General features: G+C 46.0%; 1 protein-coding gene across 2 annotated transcripts in view; it reads left to right on the top strand.

Moving 5' to 3' along the window:
* Positions 1-14,473, top strand: part of TRIO (trio Rho guanine nucleotide exchange factor) — a 337,163-nt gene that overhangs the window by 177,110 nt on the left and 145,580 nt on the right. For both annotated transcript variants that reach the window (XM_028097953.2, XM_088023532.1), the window contains exon 11: positions 6,319-6,510. In XM_028097953.2, coding sequence (XP_027953754.2) covers positions 6,319-6,510 — 192 coding nt within the window. The remainder of the gene's footprint in view (positions 1-6,318; positions 6,511-14,473) is intronic.

Genomic DNA, 14,473 nt, shown 5'->3' with positions numbered 1-14,473 from the left:
TAATTATCTTGTCTTCCGGGATAAAGAAATGTGGCATTTAGGAAAGCAGGAGACATTCCATTTGGGCAAGATTTGCAGAAGATAATCAGGCGTATTCTCCAGTTCCCTGGTCGCTACTGAGCTCATTGTCCTCTTTTGTGCACAGCATGTCCTAAATTTCTGATTTGCTACAGTTAATAGAGCCTTGCTTCTATACCACAGGCTGCCATTTCACAATAAGTTCATTTTTTGATATAAGGTGTAGTGTTTTGTCTTTTTAAATAAATTCGTAGTGGAGAATTTTGGCCCGGTGTTTACTGTCAAGGATTTCCTTCAGGTTGGCATGTGCTTACAAGATACCAAATTTCCCTTATCACAACACTTCTTAAATTTCCTAAGGCCTTCACTGCTTTTATGACCTTGGGCAGGTTCCTCCATCTCCCCAAGCCTCAGTTTCCCTAGCCGTAAAATGATACCTAATTCCTTCCTTCGCCAGGTAGCTGTGACAAGACTAGCTGTGCCGATTCCCTGCCTAGAACCTTCCCCTGCCCGCCTCCACCCAGAATTATTTCTCTGGTAAAATGCTAACACATACGGATAGCCGTCAGTAGTCACTGTGTTGCTGTACCTAAATATGTGCCATACAGAGTTTTTCACTTCTCCTAGTGTTGTGAGTTTTACCACGCTGTAGCGCATTTCAGCTCTGTATCACCTGTGTGTGTGTGTGCTGGGGAAGAGGGGTGGCAGGCTTGTGTCCTGTGCTTTCCCTTCGTGGATGAAAAGATGGCAATTTATGGGCCTTTTAAATGATTCAGAACACTGGGTTTGTCTGTTTTTAAGATTTTATTTATTTGAGATAGCACAAGCAGGGGGCAGAGGGAAAGGGGGAAGCAGGGAGCCCGATGTGGGGCTGGATCCCAGGACCCTGGGATCATGACCTGAGCCGAAGGCAGACGCTCAACCGACTGAGCCACCCAGGCGCCCCAGGACACTGGGTTTTGTTTTTTCATTTTTTTTTTTTAAAGATTTTATTTATTTATTTGACAGAGAGAGAGAGCACAAGTAGGCAGAGTGGCAGGCAGAGGGAGAGGGGGAAGCAGGCTCTCCGCTGAGCAGGGAGCCGGACGCGGGGACTCGATCCCAACACCCCAGTATCATGACCTGAGCCGAAGGCAGCCGCTCAACCGACTGAGCCACCCAGGCGCCCCCGACACTGGGGTTTTTAATACAGATTATAGATGTACTGACCCATCATTCTTTTTTGTTGCATCGGTATAAAATACCTTGAAAGCTTTCTATATGCAGACTTCGGTATGTTGTTTTTTTTTTTAAAGTAATCATTCCTTGAACTACTTATGTTCTCCTCCTCTCCTGTGTTTTCTAAGATCAGGAAAACCCGTCTTTTTCACTGGATGCTGTCTAAATGTAGCCTCTGGCCATCTTCTGTTGGTCCCAGACCAGAGCAGCTGAGGATCTGTAGAGAAAGGAAGGCCCGATCTGCCCTGCAGTGTTTCCTGAGTCCTAGCACTTACGCAATTTGAATTTTCTTCTCCAGAAAAGGGGAAACCATTCCGCCCCCACCCGGGCCCGGCCCTTCTAGTATCTCCTTTAATCTTCCTCCCAGGGAATGTAGGCCCACAGCGAGATGCCTTTGGGGAGAGGATGGCAGGCCGAAGGCAGGAGAAGTCTGGTTTCTTCAGGCTCTAAAACAGCCTCCTGACACCACCTCCCCTGAAGTAGAAATTTAAGTACTGAATTTCCCCTTGCAAGAGGAACCCTGGCCTGGCCATTTGTTGTTTGAACAATCTGAGCTCTCCGGACTGACTTGGACAAGTCACTTCCCCTTTGTGCCCTTGTGATAGGGCTTTGTGGGGCGCAGGCCCAGGGGCTCCAGAGTCACCATTTATGACCGGTATGCTCGTTAGCACATGGAAATCTCTTATCTTCTGTGGCAGTGGGACCTAGGGTGGGCTCTGTTCACAGGAAGGCCGTTGGTCTCAGAGACTCTGCATGCTGACCCTGGCTCCACCAGCCCCTCCTGGGGGCCCGGGGAAAGCCATGGAGTCTGTCGTGCGGGCTCGTTTTCTCCAAGTGTAAAATGAGAGGTGGGACAAAGTAAATACTGGGTGGTGTCTCTGAAAATTAAAAAAATGCACTTGTTCTTTTGGAATGAACTCACATATGCCTCAAATATCCTTCCCTGCTGGCAAAGAGGTAGAAAAGCTTTCAGAAACAAAGTGTTCAGTGCTGGGAGGCAATATCACCTGCCGATCTCCTTATTAAACACGAGAGGTAAGCAACTTCATGGCGGTGATGACAATAAGAAAATAGGATTTAGCTCTTAAAAGAATGTATGTGTGCTGCAGAAAGCATGATACTCTGTTAGGTTCTTTCGTGCCTCTGCCCAGAGATGCAGAGCATGCTTCCTGGGTGAGGCTTCGCGGGGGGGGAGCCTGGGTCTCCATAAAGCCATCGTCCCCAGAAAAGTCACCTGAATCTGAGCCTCTGATGGTCATAGACCCTTTGTCAGCAATGTATGCAGAACCTCGGTGGCAGGAGCCCTTGATGCTAATAGCTGAGCTTCATAAGGACAGCTTTCTCTGTGCCCAGGGGCTGCACCGAAGGGCCCAGGAGCCAGCCCCTCAGGAGGAAAGGTCTAACTGAGATAATTGTGGAAAGTACCCAAGGATTTTTCCAAAGGTGAAAGTTTTTTCTGAAAAATCCGCTATGTATATGTGTGTGTATATATTGCGTATACATGCACACACAGGTAGCTGACCTTCGAACAACGTGGGGCTTAGGGACACTGACACCCCCCCCCCCCACCCGCAGTTGAGAGTCCATGTGTAACTTTTTTTAAGGTTTTATTTCTTTCTCTCTTTTTTAAAGATTTTATTTATTTGACAGAGAGAGACACAGCGAGAGAGGGAATACAAGCAGGGGGAGTGAGAGAGGGAGAAGCAGGCTTCCCACCGAGCAGGGAGCCCGATGCGGGGCTCAATCCCAGGACCCTGGGATCATGACCTGAGCCGAAGGCAGACGCTTAACAACTGAGCCACCCAGGCACCCCTTAAGGTTTTATTTCTAAGTGATTTCTACACCCAACGTGGGACCCAGACCTACAACCCCAACATCAAGGGTCGCACGCTCTACCAATTGAGCCAGCCAGGCACCTCAAAAATCCGGGTATAAGTTTTGACTTCCCCCCCCAAAACTTATCTAATAGCCTACTGTTGACCGGAAGCCCTACTGATCACATAAACAGCCAGTTACCATATTTTATATGTTACGTGTATTAGATACTGTATTCTTAGAATAAAGTGAGCTAGAAAAAAGTCAGTAAAGTCATAAAGTATATTTGCAATACTGTATTCATTAAAAAAAAAAATCCACGTATATATGGACCGTGCAGTTCAAATGTGTTGTTCAAGTGTCGACTGTATAAACACATATACTTTTAAACTTTATTTTTTAGACCAGTTTTAGATTTACAGAAAAATTGTGATGATGATACAAAGAGTTCCTCTACCCAGCCCCCAGCTTCCCCTGTGCTTACTGTTAGTATGGTACATTTGTTAACTGACAGTGATGGATTACTATAAACTGAAGCCCCTCCTTTGTTCAGATTTCCTGAGTTTCCCCCATTCCAGGACCCCGTCCAGGATGCCACATGACATTTAGCTGCCGTGTCGTGGGCACACCCTCCACACTCAGACCCGGGCCGAGCCCTTCTCCCACCTCCCTACAACCTTGCCCTCCAAGCCCAGTGACTGCCCTGCAGGCCTGTTTCCTTAGCTGTGGAAGGGGCTGTGCTGAGGATTAGACCCAAGGCCCAGTAAGTGCTTGTGGCTGTGGCACAGGGAGAGGTGGGTGTGCAGCCTGTGGTGATGATAAAAGAATAGACTGACTTTTCGTTGGCTTTTATGGACACTTTTAAATTCTTTGTAGACACTGCACCCCGACTCACGGCTTGCCCGGGGATGGACTGCTTCTGCCCCCACGCTGACGCCTGGGGTGCCCGTTGTTCTGTTCATGCGCATCACGACAGTCCTTCCTGAGACCATCTCATACCTATCAAGCCGTGTTTACACTTGTTTTAAATTTTGGTTTTTTTTTTTTTTTTTGACTTGCAGGGAAGTTGGAAAGTACAGCACAAGGAACTTAACTCCCCCTTGAGCCATTGACTTTAGCATGTATTTCCTACCAGGAAGGGACATTCTGCTGCTGTATGCCCCCGGTGCCATTGTCAAAATCGAGAAATGAACACTGCTGCAGGCTTTCCTTCTAGCCCCTGGGCCCCATGATGTCCTTTATGGCGAGAGGACCCAGTGCAGAAGCACCTGTGGCATTGAGTTGTCACATCTCAGAGGTCCTTGAGTTTGTAGCATCTCCTTGGTTGTTCCTGAGCTTTGGTGACCTGACACTTTGGAGGATTTGAAGCCCGTTATTTGGGAGCATGCTCCTCACTCGGTCTGTCTGACGTTGGGTCATGAGTAGATTCCGGTTATACCTGCGTCCTCGGCCCGCCGTATCAGGGCTGCCGCGTCCTTCTTTGTGCCTTCCCGCCAGTCGGCACCTGACTTTAACTTGTCCCGCTACGTCTGGCATGCAGTTTGATTTCTAGGTTAAAGTGGTGTCTGCCACATTTCTCCGTTGTAAGATGAGTCTCCTCCCTGCTTTGTAATTAGTAAGTACTTAGTGGGGAGCTACTTTGAAATTCTATAAATATCCTGTTCCTCAGCCAATTTTATTTATTTATTTACGTCTGTATGGACTTACGGTTTTCTGTTGTATTTCGTGGATTGTACTCTGTTACTGTCATTGTTTACTCTCAGACCGTCCCTGCTTTGGCCAGTGTGCGCCTCCTCAAGCTGCCGTCTGTGTCCCGACCTACCCACATTGTTCTTGAGCATTTCCTTACTTTTGGATGCAATAACGCGTCTCAGCCTTCTCTTGTACTCTCTGTCCCCCCGGCCCCTGAGTAAGCCGTATCTCCAGGAGCCCTGGTTCCTTGGAGAGGAGAACGGTGATTACAGGTGGAAATCTGGCTGCTGCCTGCTGATTGCCGTTGGGTCACTGCTGCTCCTGGGGCTTCTCTGGGGACAGAGGGAGAGAGGACGTGTGTGTACAGAGGTGCACGTTCACACATCTGTGGAAGCCACGCGTTCACACTCAGCCCTCCAATCCCAGCCCAGTGCCACAGGGTTAACTCAGCTTTTCTCCTTGTCCGCATTTGTCAGTCCCTTCTCTGAAGCGAGGACCCTGCCTCTCATTATCCTTAACCTGTTGGCTTTAGTAGATGAATGTCCCTGGATGTGACCAGTCTCCCCAGTGGGAGGCTGCCCGTGCAGGGGCGCTGTCGTCCTTCCTCAGGCTCTCTGCGGGGACACTGCCCCACACTCTGGGCCACTGATGAGATACCCACCCTGCTCAGCTTTGGGACTCACATGTTGGAGAAGGATGAAGGACTCCACCTGTTTCTCAGAGGGACCACAGCCTGCTCTGTGGGCCTTCCCGGAAGGCCTTCCCTCTGTTCTCAACGCTGCGCCCAAGCCCTCCCGCCTGTTCTCGGCTGCCCCCGGCCCCTGCCCAGCAGCTCCATGAACAGAGTCAGGTCTCTAGCACACCTCTGTATCTCTGGAACCCATTTGCAGCCTTTCGTTTATCATGAATTAAAATGGAGTAATTTTAAAGTGTTCTTGATACCTATTTGCACATTAACTTTCAGCTCTTTAAAACCATGGCTACTTTATATAAGCCATTATGGTCATTTCCTTTTTCTCAAAAAATATGCCCCCTGAAGTAGAGAAATGATAAGCATGGATTACCGATAAGTAGAAACACGTTAAGAAGACAGCAACTTGTATTTGCAACCTAATCATTTCACTTGAATTCGGGGAATTACAAAATCGTACATCATACTGAAAAACAAAACTGCAACTCTGCATTCTGTCCCAAGACTGGAGGGGAAAGTGAAGTGGGCACTTGACCTAGGTGCTGTCTTCTGGATGTGCAGCACAAGAAGCTGAGGGCCCTCTGTGAGTCATGGGGCAGCCAGAAGCTGCCTACAGATACCCCAGCGCTGCTGTAAAGGGAGGGGCTTTGCCGGAAGGTTCAGGGTTTAACAATCTAGAACAGTAATGGCGAAAGCTGCTGATGGAGGTATATTGAACTCCTAAAGTCATCTCTTCCCATCGTTTTTTTTCTGTTGGATTTACAGAAATGATCAGGAATGTCCCAAACTGACTCAGTTGCAGTCTGTTAGGATGCCCAGCTGTTTGGTTTGTTTGTTTGTTTGTTTTTAATTCACCCAGTTTCTCTGGATTTTCTCTTGTGCAGAACACATATACCAACGCGGATAAGTTACTAGAGGCAGCAGAACAGCTGGCTCAGACTGGGGAATGTGACCCGGAAGAGATTTATCAGGCTGCCCATCAGCTTGAAGACCGGATACAAGATTTTGTTCGGCGCGTGGAGCAGCGCAAGATCCTGCTGGACATGTCCGTGTCCTTTCATAGCCACGTCAAGGAGGTGAGGTGTCAGCAGACACAGCGGAGCCTGGGTCCAAAAGGCTCTGTGAACCCCCCGGGGAGAGAGTGGGCAGAGTGGACTGGTCGTGATACGAGGAAGTGGAGCAGAGTGGCCAGCGGTGAGGTGTAGTGCGTTTGCACCGAGCGGGCCAGCGTGGACGGGGTGCGCTGGGCTTCCTAGCCTCTAGCCCCACAAGCATAAGCCTGCCTCTGCCAGGGCACGTGGGAGCCTGTGTACCTGCAAGACTGGACCCGTGAGGGCCGGGCTGGCGGATGACCGGTGTGGAGTAGCTGGTGAGCAGGGATGTGTCGGGCCGAGGGCTCTGCCTTTAACTTGGAGAGAGAACAGGGCACGTCTGTTTTAGCGTCGGTAAACGACCTGCACGTTGTGGTCAGAGCTGGGTTTCCTTTCTGTGTGTTAGTCTGTCATGTGGCCAGCATCATGGTTGACTTCTGATTTTATCAGACTGTGCGACTACTCTGATTCTGATAAAAGTGCATTTTACGTAATATTAAATTTAAATGTACAAAGCCAACAGGGCCATAATAATATTAATGCTAATGTCATAGGTATGCTCTCGTTAATGCACTTACCTCATTGTAAGAGATAATGCTATTTGATGTATGAAAAATAGGGAGGTACTAATTATGCTTTTGTGTGTGTTATTTCTTAGAAATCACATAAAATTACAATTCAAGAAACTCCTGTAGCTTTTGAGAAAAAAAGGACTTAAAATTCAGTAAGGGTATCAACTTTTACTGCATCTTATTTCTAAGGAAAAAAAAATTCTCCACAGCTCTTTATAAATTGGAGTTGAGGAGCCCTTCCAGGTAATTCGGAATTGAACACATGAAAGCTTACAGACACAGGCTGGGAAGAAGGATCTAGAAAGAGTAAGGCTGCCAGAGGAACACAGGAGGGGCTTCAGAGATCAGGAACCAATAGATGTGTTCAAAAGGAAAGAATTTCTCTGCCAAGTCTAGGATCTTGGGCAGTCAGTCTTCAACCAGGCCATTTGTAACTTGAAAGTTTGGCTCCCAGAAGAGCACACTTCCCTCTTACTCTGAAACTCTACTAGCCCGTGTGGCAAACTGGAGGCCCTAAGACCTGGTGCTTCAGCTGCACCCAGGCTGGTGGTGGCTCTGCCGTCCTCTGCTGAGCAACCCTTTCTGCAAAAGCCGACACTTTATGAGCCTCGGACGGCCGTCAGAATAGAAAACCAATACTGCTAGTTTCTTTGCCTTCTCTTAATAATGCCATAACTAAAAAAGACTTTACAACATTTACAGAGAAACTGGGTTTTTTTCTGAGGATCCATGGTCATTCTGAGGAGATGTACAAATGCAACATTTGTCCACAGCAATTTCTAGTTACAGATGTAGCAGGCTGTAAGTTCTTCCCCAAGCCGTAACCACCAAATAGCCTCCCTGCCTCTGGCAGCTCTTTTCCCAGCCTCCTGCAGCACTGCCACCAGAAATAGAAATTTGAGCAGGTCATATAGCCTTGCTCTTGAACCCTCAGTGGCTCTGTGTATGTGGGGCACTAGCCTGAAGCCTCTTAGCATCCTCGTGGCCTGGCTTCAGCTTTTCCTCCAGCCCCTTATACTCAGGACAGTGTCCCCCAACCTGTGGCACTCTCACACCCCTGAGACTTGGACTTGCTGCTTCCCTTCACTTCCTCAGGCAGGGTTGGCACTTTCCCTTGCACTTCCTGGAACTTTTTTCCCATGCACCTGTTGTAGCACTTGTCCTAGTTGCCATACAGTTGTGTGTGTCTCCCTCTTTCTCCTCAGTATGGATATGTTAGCTTCTCTTTATCTTATGCATTTGACCCCCAAGCTGAGAGGGAGAAGGTGGTATGTGTGACAGAGCAGATCATGCTGTTGCTCATTAAGCTGCAGCAGTCAGCCACCCGGCAGCGAGGAGCTCTGAGCAGCCGCCTCCCAGGGAAGAGCAGCCGGTGGGGGCTGCCGTGGCCGCCGTGGCCGCCGTGGCCCTGGGTGGTCTGTGCTGCGGGAAGGGAGGAACCTCAGCCATGTGTTGGTGATCTGATAACTTGTTTCTGTGACATGCCTGGTGATACTCTTTAGCAGGATTTGTAAAGGCTTAGCTTGCCTTTAGGACAGAGCAGACCTTTTACATGACACGGTATTTATGGTTTACATCACCTTTTCAACTTGGTTACAGTTTTCAAAAAGCAGACACTAAAGGGAGCTTGAAGGGAGGCATTTTATAAAAGCTGTCCCCCAGAGACTCCGTTTGTGGTCATTGGTTTTTTTTACATCAGTAGCATTTTTAAGAAAACAAAAAAATCTTAGAATGAAAACATTCCAGTTAGCCAACAGTAGGGTCTGTCTTGTCACTAGCCTTGTTAATTTATTGAACAGTGAAAGCGTATTTTGTTTTTGTTGACTTAGGCTATGGGAACCTCCAGAATTGATGATACTGGTAGACTGAGGAGATCTCAGATCTGGTTTAAAGGTGGCATGTGGTTCACTGTTACAGTTCGAGAATTTTCCGGGCATTCATCCTTCTGTTTTTATGTGAGAAACTGCCACAGTGGCAGCGAAGCCGGCATGTTGACCCTGACTTGGTTCTTCTTCAGAGACACGAGGCCAAGGAAGGCTGCCCCCGGCGGCCGGCTGGGGTTGGGGGGCTGGCAGGCGGGGTGGCTGGGAGGCGGGCCACACACAGGCATGGACTGCTGCCTGATTCTTCCCTGCCATGTGCTTGGACTTCATTTTTAGCCATTCTCGGAGTGCATTCATTTTTTACTGACCAGCTCCAGAATTTTCCCCCGTCTCCTTTCTCTGTGCTGCATCCGTTGCGCCCCAAGACCCACAGAGGTATTTGGTAGGTTTTATGAGGGAAAGGAATGATTTCCTCAATCATCATGTTTTGAAACTGGTTACTGAATGAAATCTTAGATCCGCTTAGAACAAATTTAGTTGAAAACAAGATGAAAGTGACAGAGGGGCCAAGGAGAGGAAGTCCTACCAATTAAATACCTGTTTGCATAAAGTAAATCGTTTAACATATCAGAGGAATGGAAAATCGCTAAAAGATCTCTGCTATCTGAATTAATTTTTCTGAAGCAGATGATACAATTTAAAATTACTTAGAGGAAGAGAGAAAAAGCAGGTTGTCTTTTTCAGTTAGGCAAATACATGAAGCTTTTTGGAAGTTAACTTTCAAAGGCTGCCCCAGTGGCGGCGTGCAGGTTAACTTTCTCGCCCCCAGGTGCCCAGCCGTGCTGGTTTCTCACTTCATCCGGAGCACAGCAGTGGCCCTCCCCTTTTTTGCAGTAAATTTCTGGCTCACTGATGAGCACATAATCAAAGGTGATCTCATTAACAACTAACTTTAAAGGTGCTAGATCGAGGTGATGCCGGTTCAGTGCTAGCTCGGGAATTCTTCTTATGAATCCCACCTGGAAGGGGATTGGTGGTTACACGCCGTGGCGGACCAAGCACTTAGGTTCTGAGCGAGACCTCTGGACTCCTTGCTCTCCTGACCCCAGAGGACAGAATATAGAATTCCCATTCCTGGGAAGAGAGCAGAGAGGAAATATTTTCTACCTTGAGGTCGGACGCAGAAGGTGGTTAATAGAGGTGTTAGCGTCAATTTCACCTTCCAGATTTGGAAGCATTCTGGGACCCTTCCGAGTTGTTTTTTTTTTTTTTTTTTCCCTCTGAAAGCAGTTCATGAGTTGCTTTATCTCCTCTCAGAAGGCTGGAAGACTGATAGTCTCCTTTTTCCTTTTGACAGTGGTTTTTAAGGTAGTATTTCAAAAGAATGTTGATTAGCCTCACATGATTTTGGATTTTATTTTAGGAGAGGTTTTCTCCTCCTGCATTTTGTCTTCTACCTCTCGATTTCTCTGTGTTTTATTCACACCAACTCTGACTCTACCTCTCCTGTTACTAGTCCTGTGTTATCTGCCCTCCTTTCCTTTCGAGGCTTTATCCCCATTGTTGAGTCACATATTCGCTCTTTCAGGCTCCTTCCCAAGTGTCTCATTGGCCAGCGGTCACGTGCCAGGACAAAGGTGAATGACCGGTGGAGGAATATACTTCTGCTTTCGTGTGTGTTGTGTGTTTTAGTCATTTGCTTTCCATGGTGGACGTGAAGTCCCTTGAAGGCCAGAATTGTCTCACTAGTGAGCCAGTCTTCCAGACTCAGCGTAGCCTCTGTCAGCGTGGGGAATAAATGATGTCTATTTCTAGCTCACCGTTCTGAGATTTAATGATAAAAGGACATATTTCCGTTTCTAAATATAGCATAAGCATCGTCATTTTCATCCGTTCGTACTTTGTTCTCAAAATTAGGTCCTGAGTTAATTGATAATTACCTTTGAAATTTGTGGGTTATTTGAGGCAACCAGGTGGTGGTTTATTTCTGGATTAGATTCAGTGACTTTGAGTTGGTTTTGTTTGCTGGATTCCTGAAAGCCTTGGTTTCCCAGGGAAGACCATTCCCATTTGAATCAGACTATGACTCTTGCTGGGTTTAAGTAAGGAAGCCTTTTGGTTCTGTTTCTGCAAACTTAGACACTGAACTGGGACAAGTTTTTGTTTGGGGTAATGCTTGGGAAAAGAGGAACCTTTCATTTCATTCAGAAGTGAAAAACAAAGGCCTCCCAACCACCTGGTGATTTTTTTGTTTTGTTTTTTTTTTTTGGTCACAGCATACCCATCTGGCTTCATTTTTATGCCTACAGTTTTTACGTCTACAGCAAGCTGACTTCTTTCTTTATGCTTGGGCCAGTGCTTCCCCTCCCCAGGGAGCAGGGCCAGAGCCCTTGTGGACTTCACACTGTGGCCACCGTGGTTGGGGAGGGTTTCCAGGGAAGCGGGTGCTGTGTAGCTCCTTGGGGGGATGGAGCTCCGGGATTTCATAGTTCAATGCCCTGTGAAATAATTATAAGTTCACAGGAAGTTGGCAAAAAAGAAGTGGACAAGGAAGTCCATGCCCCTTCTCCCAGCCTCCCCCTGTGTCACATCTTATGTAACCACAGTGCACTGTGAAAGCTGGGAAGTGACTTTGCTGTGCTCCACAGAGCTTATTCCAGTGTCACAGGTGTGCACACACTTGTGTGTGCGGGCATGCATGTGGTTAGCTCTGTGCACTGTTATCATCTGTAGATTCATGTAACCACCACCACTTTCAACATACAGAATCCTACAGAATTGTTCCCGTCACCCTCCTGATACACCTCCTGTTCATACCCAACCCCGACTGCATCTCTAACCCCTGGCAACCACTTATCTGTTGTTCTCCATCTCTATAATTTGTTATTCAAAAATGTTACATAACGGGATCATACTCTATGTAACCTTTTTACTCCATAGTCATTCCCTTGAGATCCATCAGTACTTCTTTCCTCTTCATTACTGATTAGTGTTTCATTGTACGGATATGTCCTCGTGTGTTAGCCATTTACCCAGTAAAGGACAGTGGGGTTATTTTCAGGTTTGGGCTGTTATAAAGAGAGACAGTGGCCCATCACACACAGGTTTACACGTGGACTGAAGTTTTCATTTCTCTGGGATAAGTGCCCAAGAGTGCAACTGCTGGGTCCTCTGGTAAGCTCATGTTCTAAAAGAAAGTGCCAAACTGTTTTCCAGAATGGCTGTATCATGTACACTCCCATCAACAATGGAGGAGTGGGCTCTAGTTTTGTAACTTCTCAAAAGTCCGGGATTGCTGTGATATATTTGTCAATGGGAAAGGTTAAGCCCCAATGCATAATATCTTAGGATGTTTACTTTAGATGATCGCATCTCATTAATTTATGTTAAATATTCAATGCTCTAGCTGAACTCTCTCCTTCCACTCTTAAACATTTGATTCCTTTGATTTATTAATCTGATGTAGATACAAATGAGCAATTAAACAGCCCCAAGCCAGACAAAACAAGAGGAAGCTAAGGGCTAGACCCATCTACTGTTGTCAACCCTCGCATGACTGAACGTTACATTTGGCTTTGGGCATTCGGTTTAGCACTTTGTCTTCATTTGGTCTGTGGTGTCTGGTTTTAAAAAAAAAAAAAAAGGCGGTCTTCCCATTGGTGGAAAAAAAAAATATATATATGTATATATATTTAAAAAAATCTCATTCAAGCTTGCTTTCTGTAAAAATATAATCTTTATTAAAATAATTATAAGAGTATATCACAGTGGAACATATCCCCTGAACTGGCTGAGTGATCTGAGGCAAACTGCTCTGGAGAACCTTGGCTTTCCCAACTACAGAATGGGAACACTAAGACTCAAGGGTGTGTGGGGCTCAGCTGAGCGAAGCTGCGGATGTAGTAACGAACCATAGTGCCTGTCTTGTAGGAGCAGCCAGGACATGTGCCTTTCTCACCTCCTCATGCCCTCTGTAACTTGTTGGACACAGACAGCGTGAGGCCAACTTAAACCTGAGATGCAAAGGTGTAAATACCCAGCTGTGATCTAATCTTTTCCTCACTCATCTTTAACAGAAGCTGTGCAATCTACTTATGATGCCCTTGCTCTGGCCCCGGTGTTTAGGATCAGAGTTGAATGAAGCCTTTCTGGAATGTACGCTGTTTCTCCAGCCCCACTCTGTCCCCAGCCCTGCTCTTTCCCCAGCCCTACTTTGTCAGGACTGATTTGACTCTTACAAGGAATCTTTACTCATGGGTCTGTCCATACTGGCATGATGTATTCCTTTGTACACATCACTCAATGCTTTTGTTACCAGCCAAAGCTACAAAATAAGTGATGGTTTTTTCACCAATAAGTGCAAAACATTTTTGTTAGCCCATGGGGAAAGAGATGTTATTATCTAAAAGGAAGTGCCTTCTATCCAAATAGTTCGATGTAAAACAAGTATTTTCTGTAGAGTAGTTTAAAACTGGTTTAAATTCATGAATTTTCTGTTTCTTAATATTGGTCCAATGTTTTCAGGTAGAGCAAATTTTTATATCAACAAAGTAATTAGATGTTAGTGCAGAGAATTACAGTGAATGCTAACATACCTGACATGTAATGGTCACTTAGGAGATGATTATTAAATGAATGAATTAATAATGTACTGTATTATCTTTATTTGTAACTCAGTATTAAAACAGGGAATGAAAATCTATAACTGCATTGACTGACTCCAAATTTTACAATTTCTTGTTGAAGGGTCAGCCCTCAGTGGAGAGTTACAAATGTCTGCTTTAAGTCATTGTTTGTGGGTTGGCCTCAATTAATATAATAGAAAGGGGAAGCACTTGAATGAATGTCAGGCCAGTGCAATGTTCTAGGTCTTAAAACACCCAGCTGAAAATGGATGTATACGTAATCTTTTTTACTTGTTAGACTTTTATTTAATAGAGCATTTTTCATATTCTTAATTTTATATTTTGATACTTGGCTTCATAAACCAAATGGGATAGGTCTTTGGTTAATTGTGAGAAGTACATCATCCATGTGCATTTCTGGCATGTATCGTTTGTTACTGATTATTGTTCTTATTGAATAAGTTGGTAGTAGAAAGGTTGATTGCCAACAGCAAATGAGGGTTTTGTCAGGAAAGCTTAAAAGCTCTAGAAAAGAATAGGCTTTTTTTGGTTTTGTTATTGTTTCTTTTCCTCTCTTTGAAGCCCAAAATTCAGAACCCCAAGACCAAGGAAGGGCTGGGCCTTCTGCCTGGCGCTAATGAAGTCTATGCCTGAGAGTAGAAAGTAGACGTCATGCACTTACAGACTTAGAAGTGGAAGATCAAAATGAGTGAAGGTTTTATAAGAAAGGACTTATTTCTTCTATGTGAGTTCAAGTCTCTCTTACAGCAAGACAAATTAGACCCCTGGGTAGTGAGAGAACTTGATGATTGGGTCTGTTGATCTTTAAGGAAGAGTGAGGGGAGACATGCCAGGGGGCTGGAGATGCCGAATGCAAAGTTCACAAAGCACTCAGGCGAGGTCAGTCCTAGGCAGAGTTCTAGAAAAG

This window comes from Eumetopias jubatus, unplaced genomic scaffold (assembly GCF_037043125.1).
Source record: "Eumetopias jubatus isolate StellerSeaLion01/CBP00866 unplaced genomic scaffold, mEumJub1_p1.0 scaffold_5, whole genome shotgun sequence".
Lineage (NCBI taxonomy): Eukaryota > Metazoa > Chordata > Mammalia > Carnivora > Otariidae > Eumetopias > Eumetopias jubatus.
This window is presented reverse-complemented; position numbering and strand designations above follow the sequence as displayed.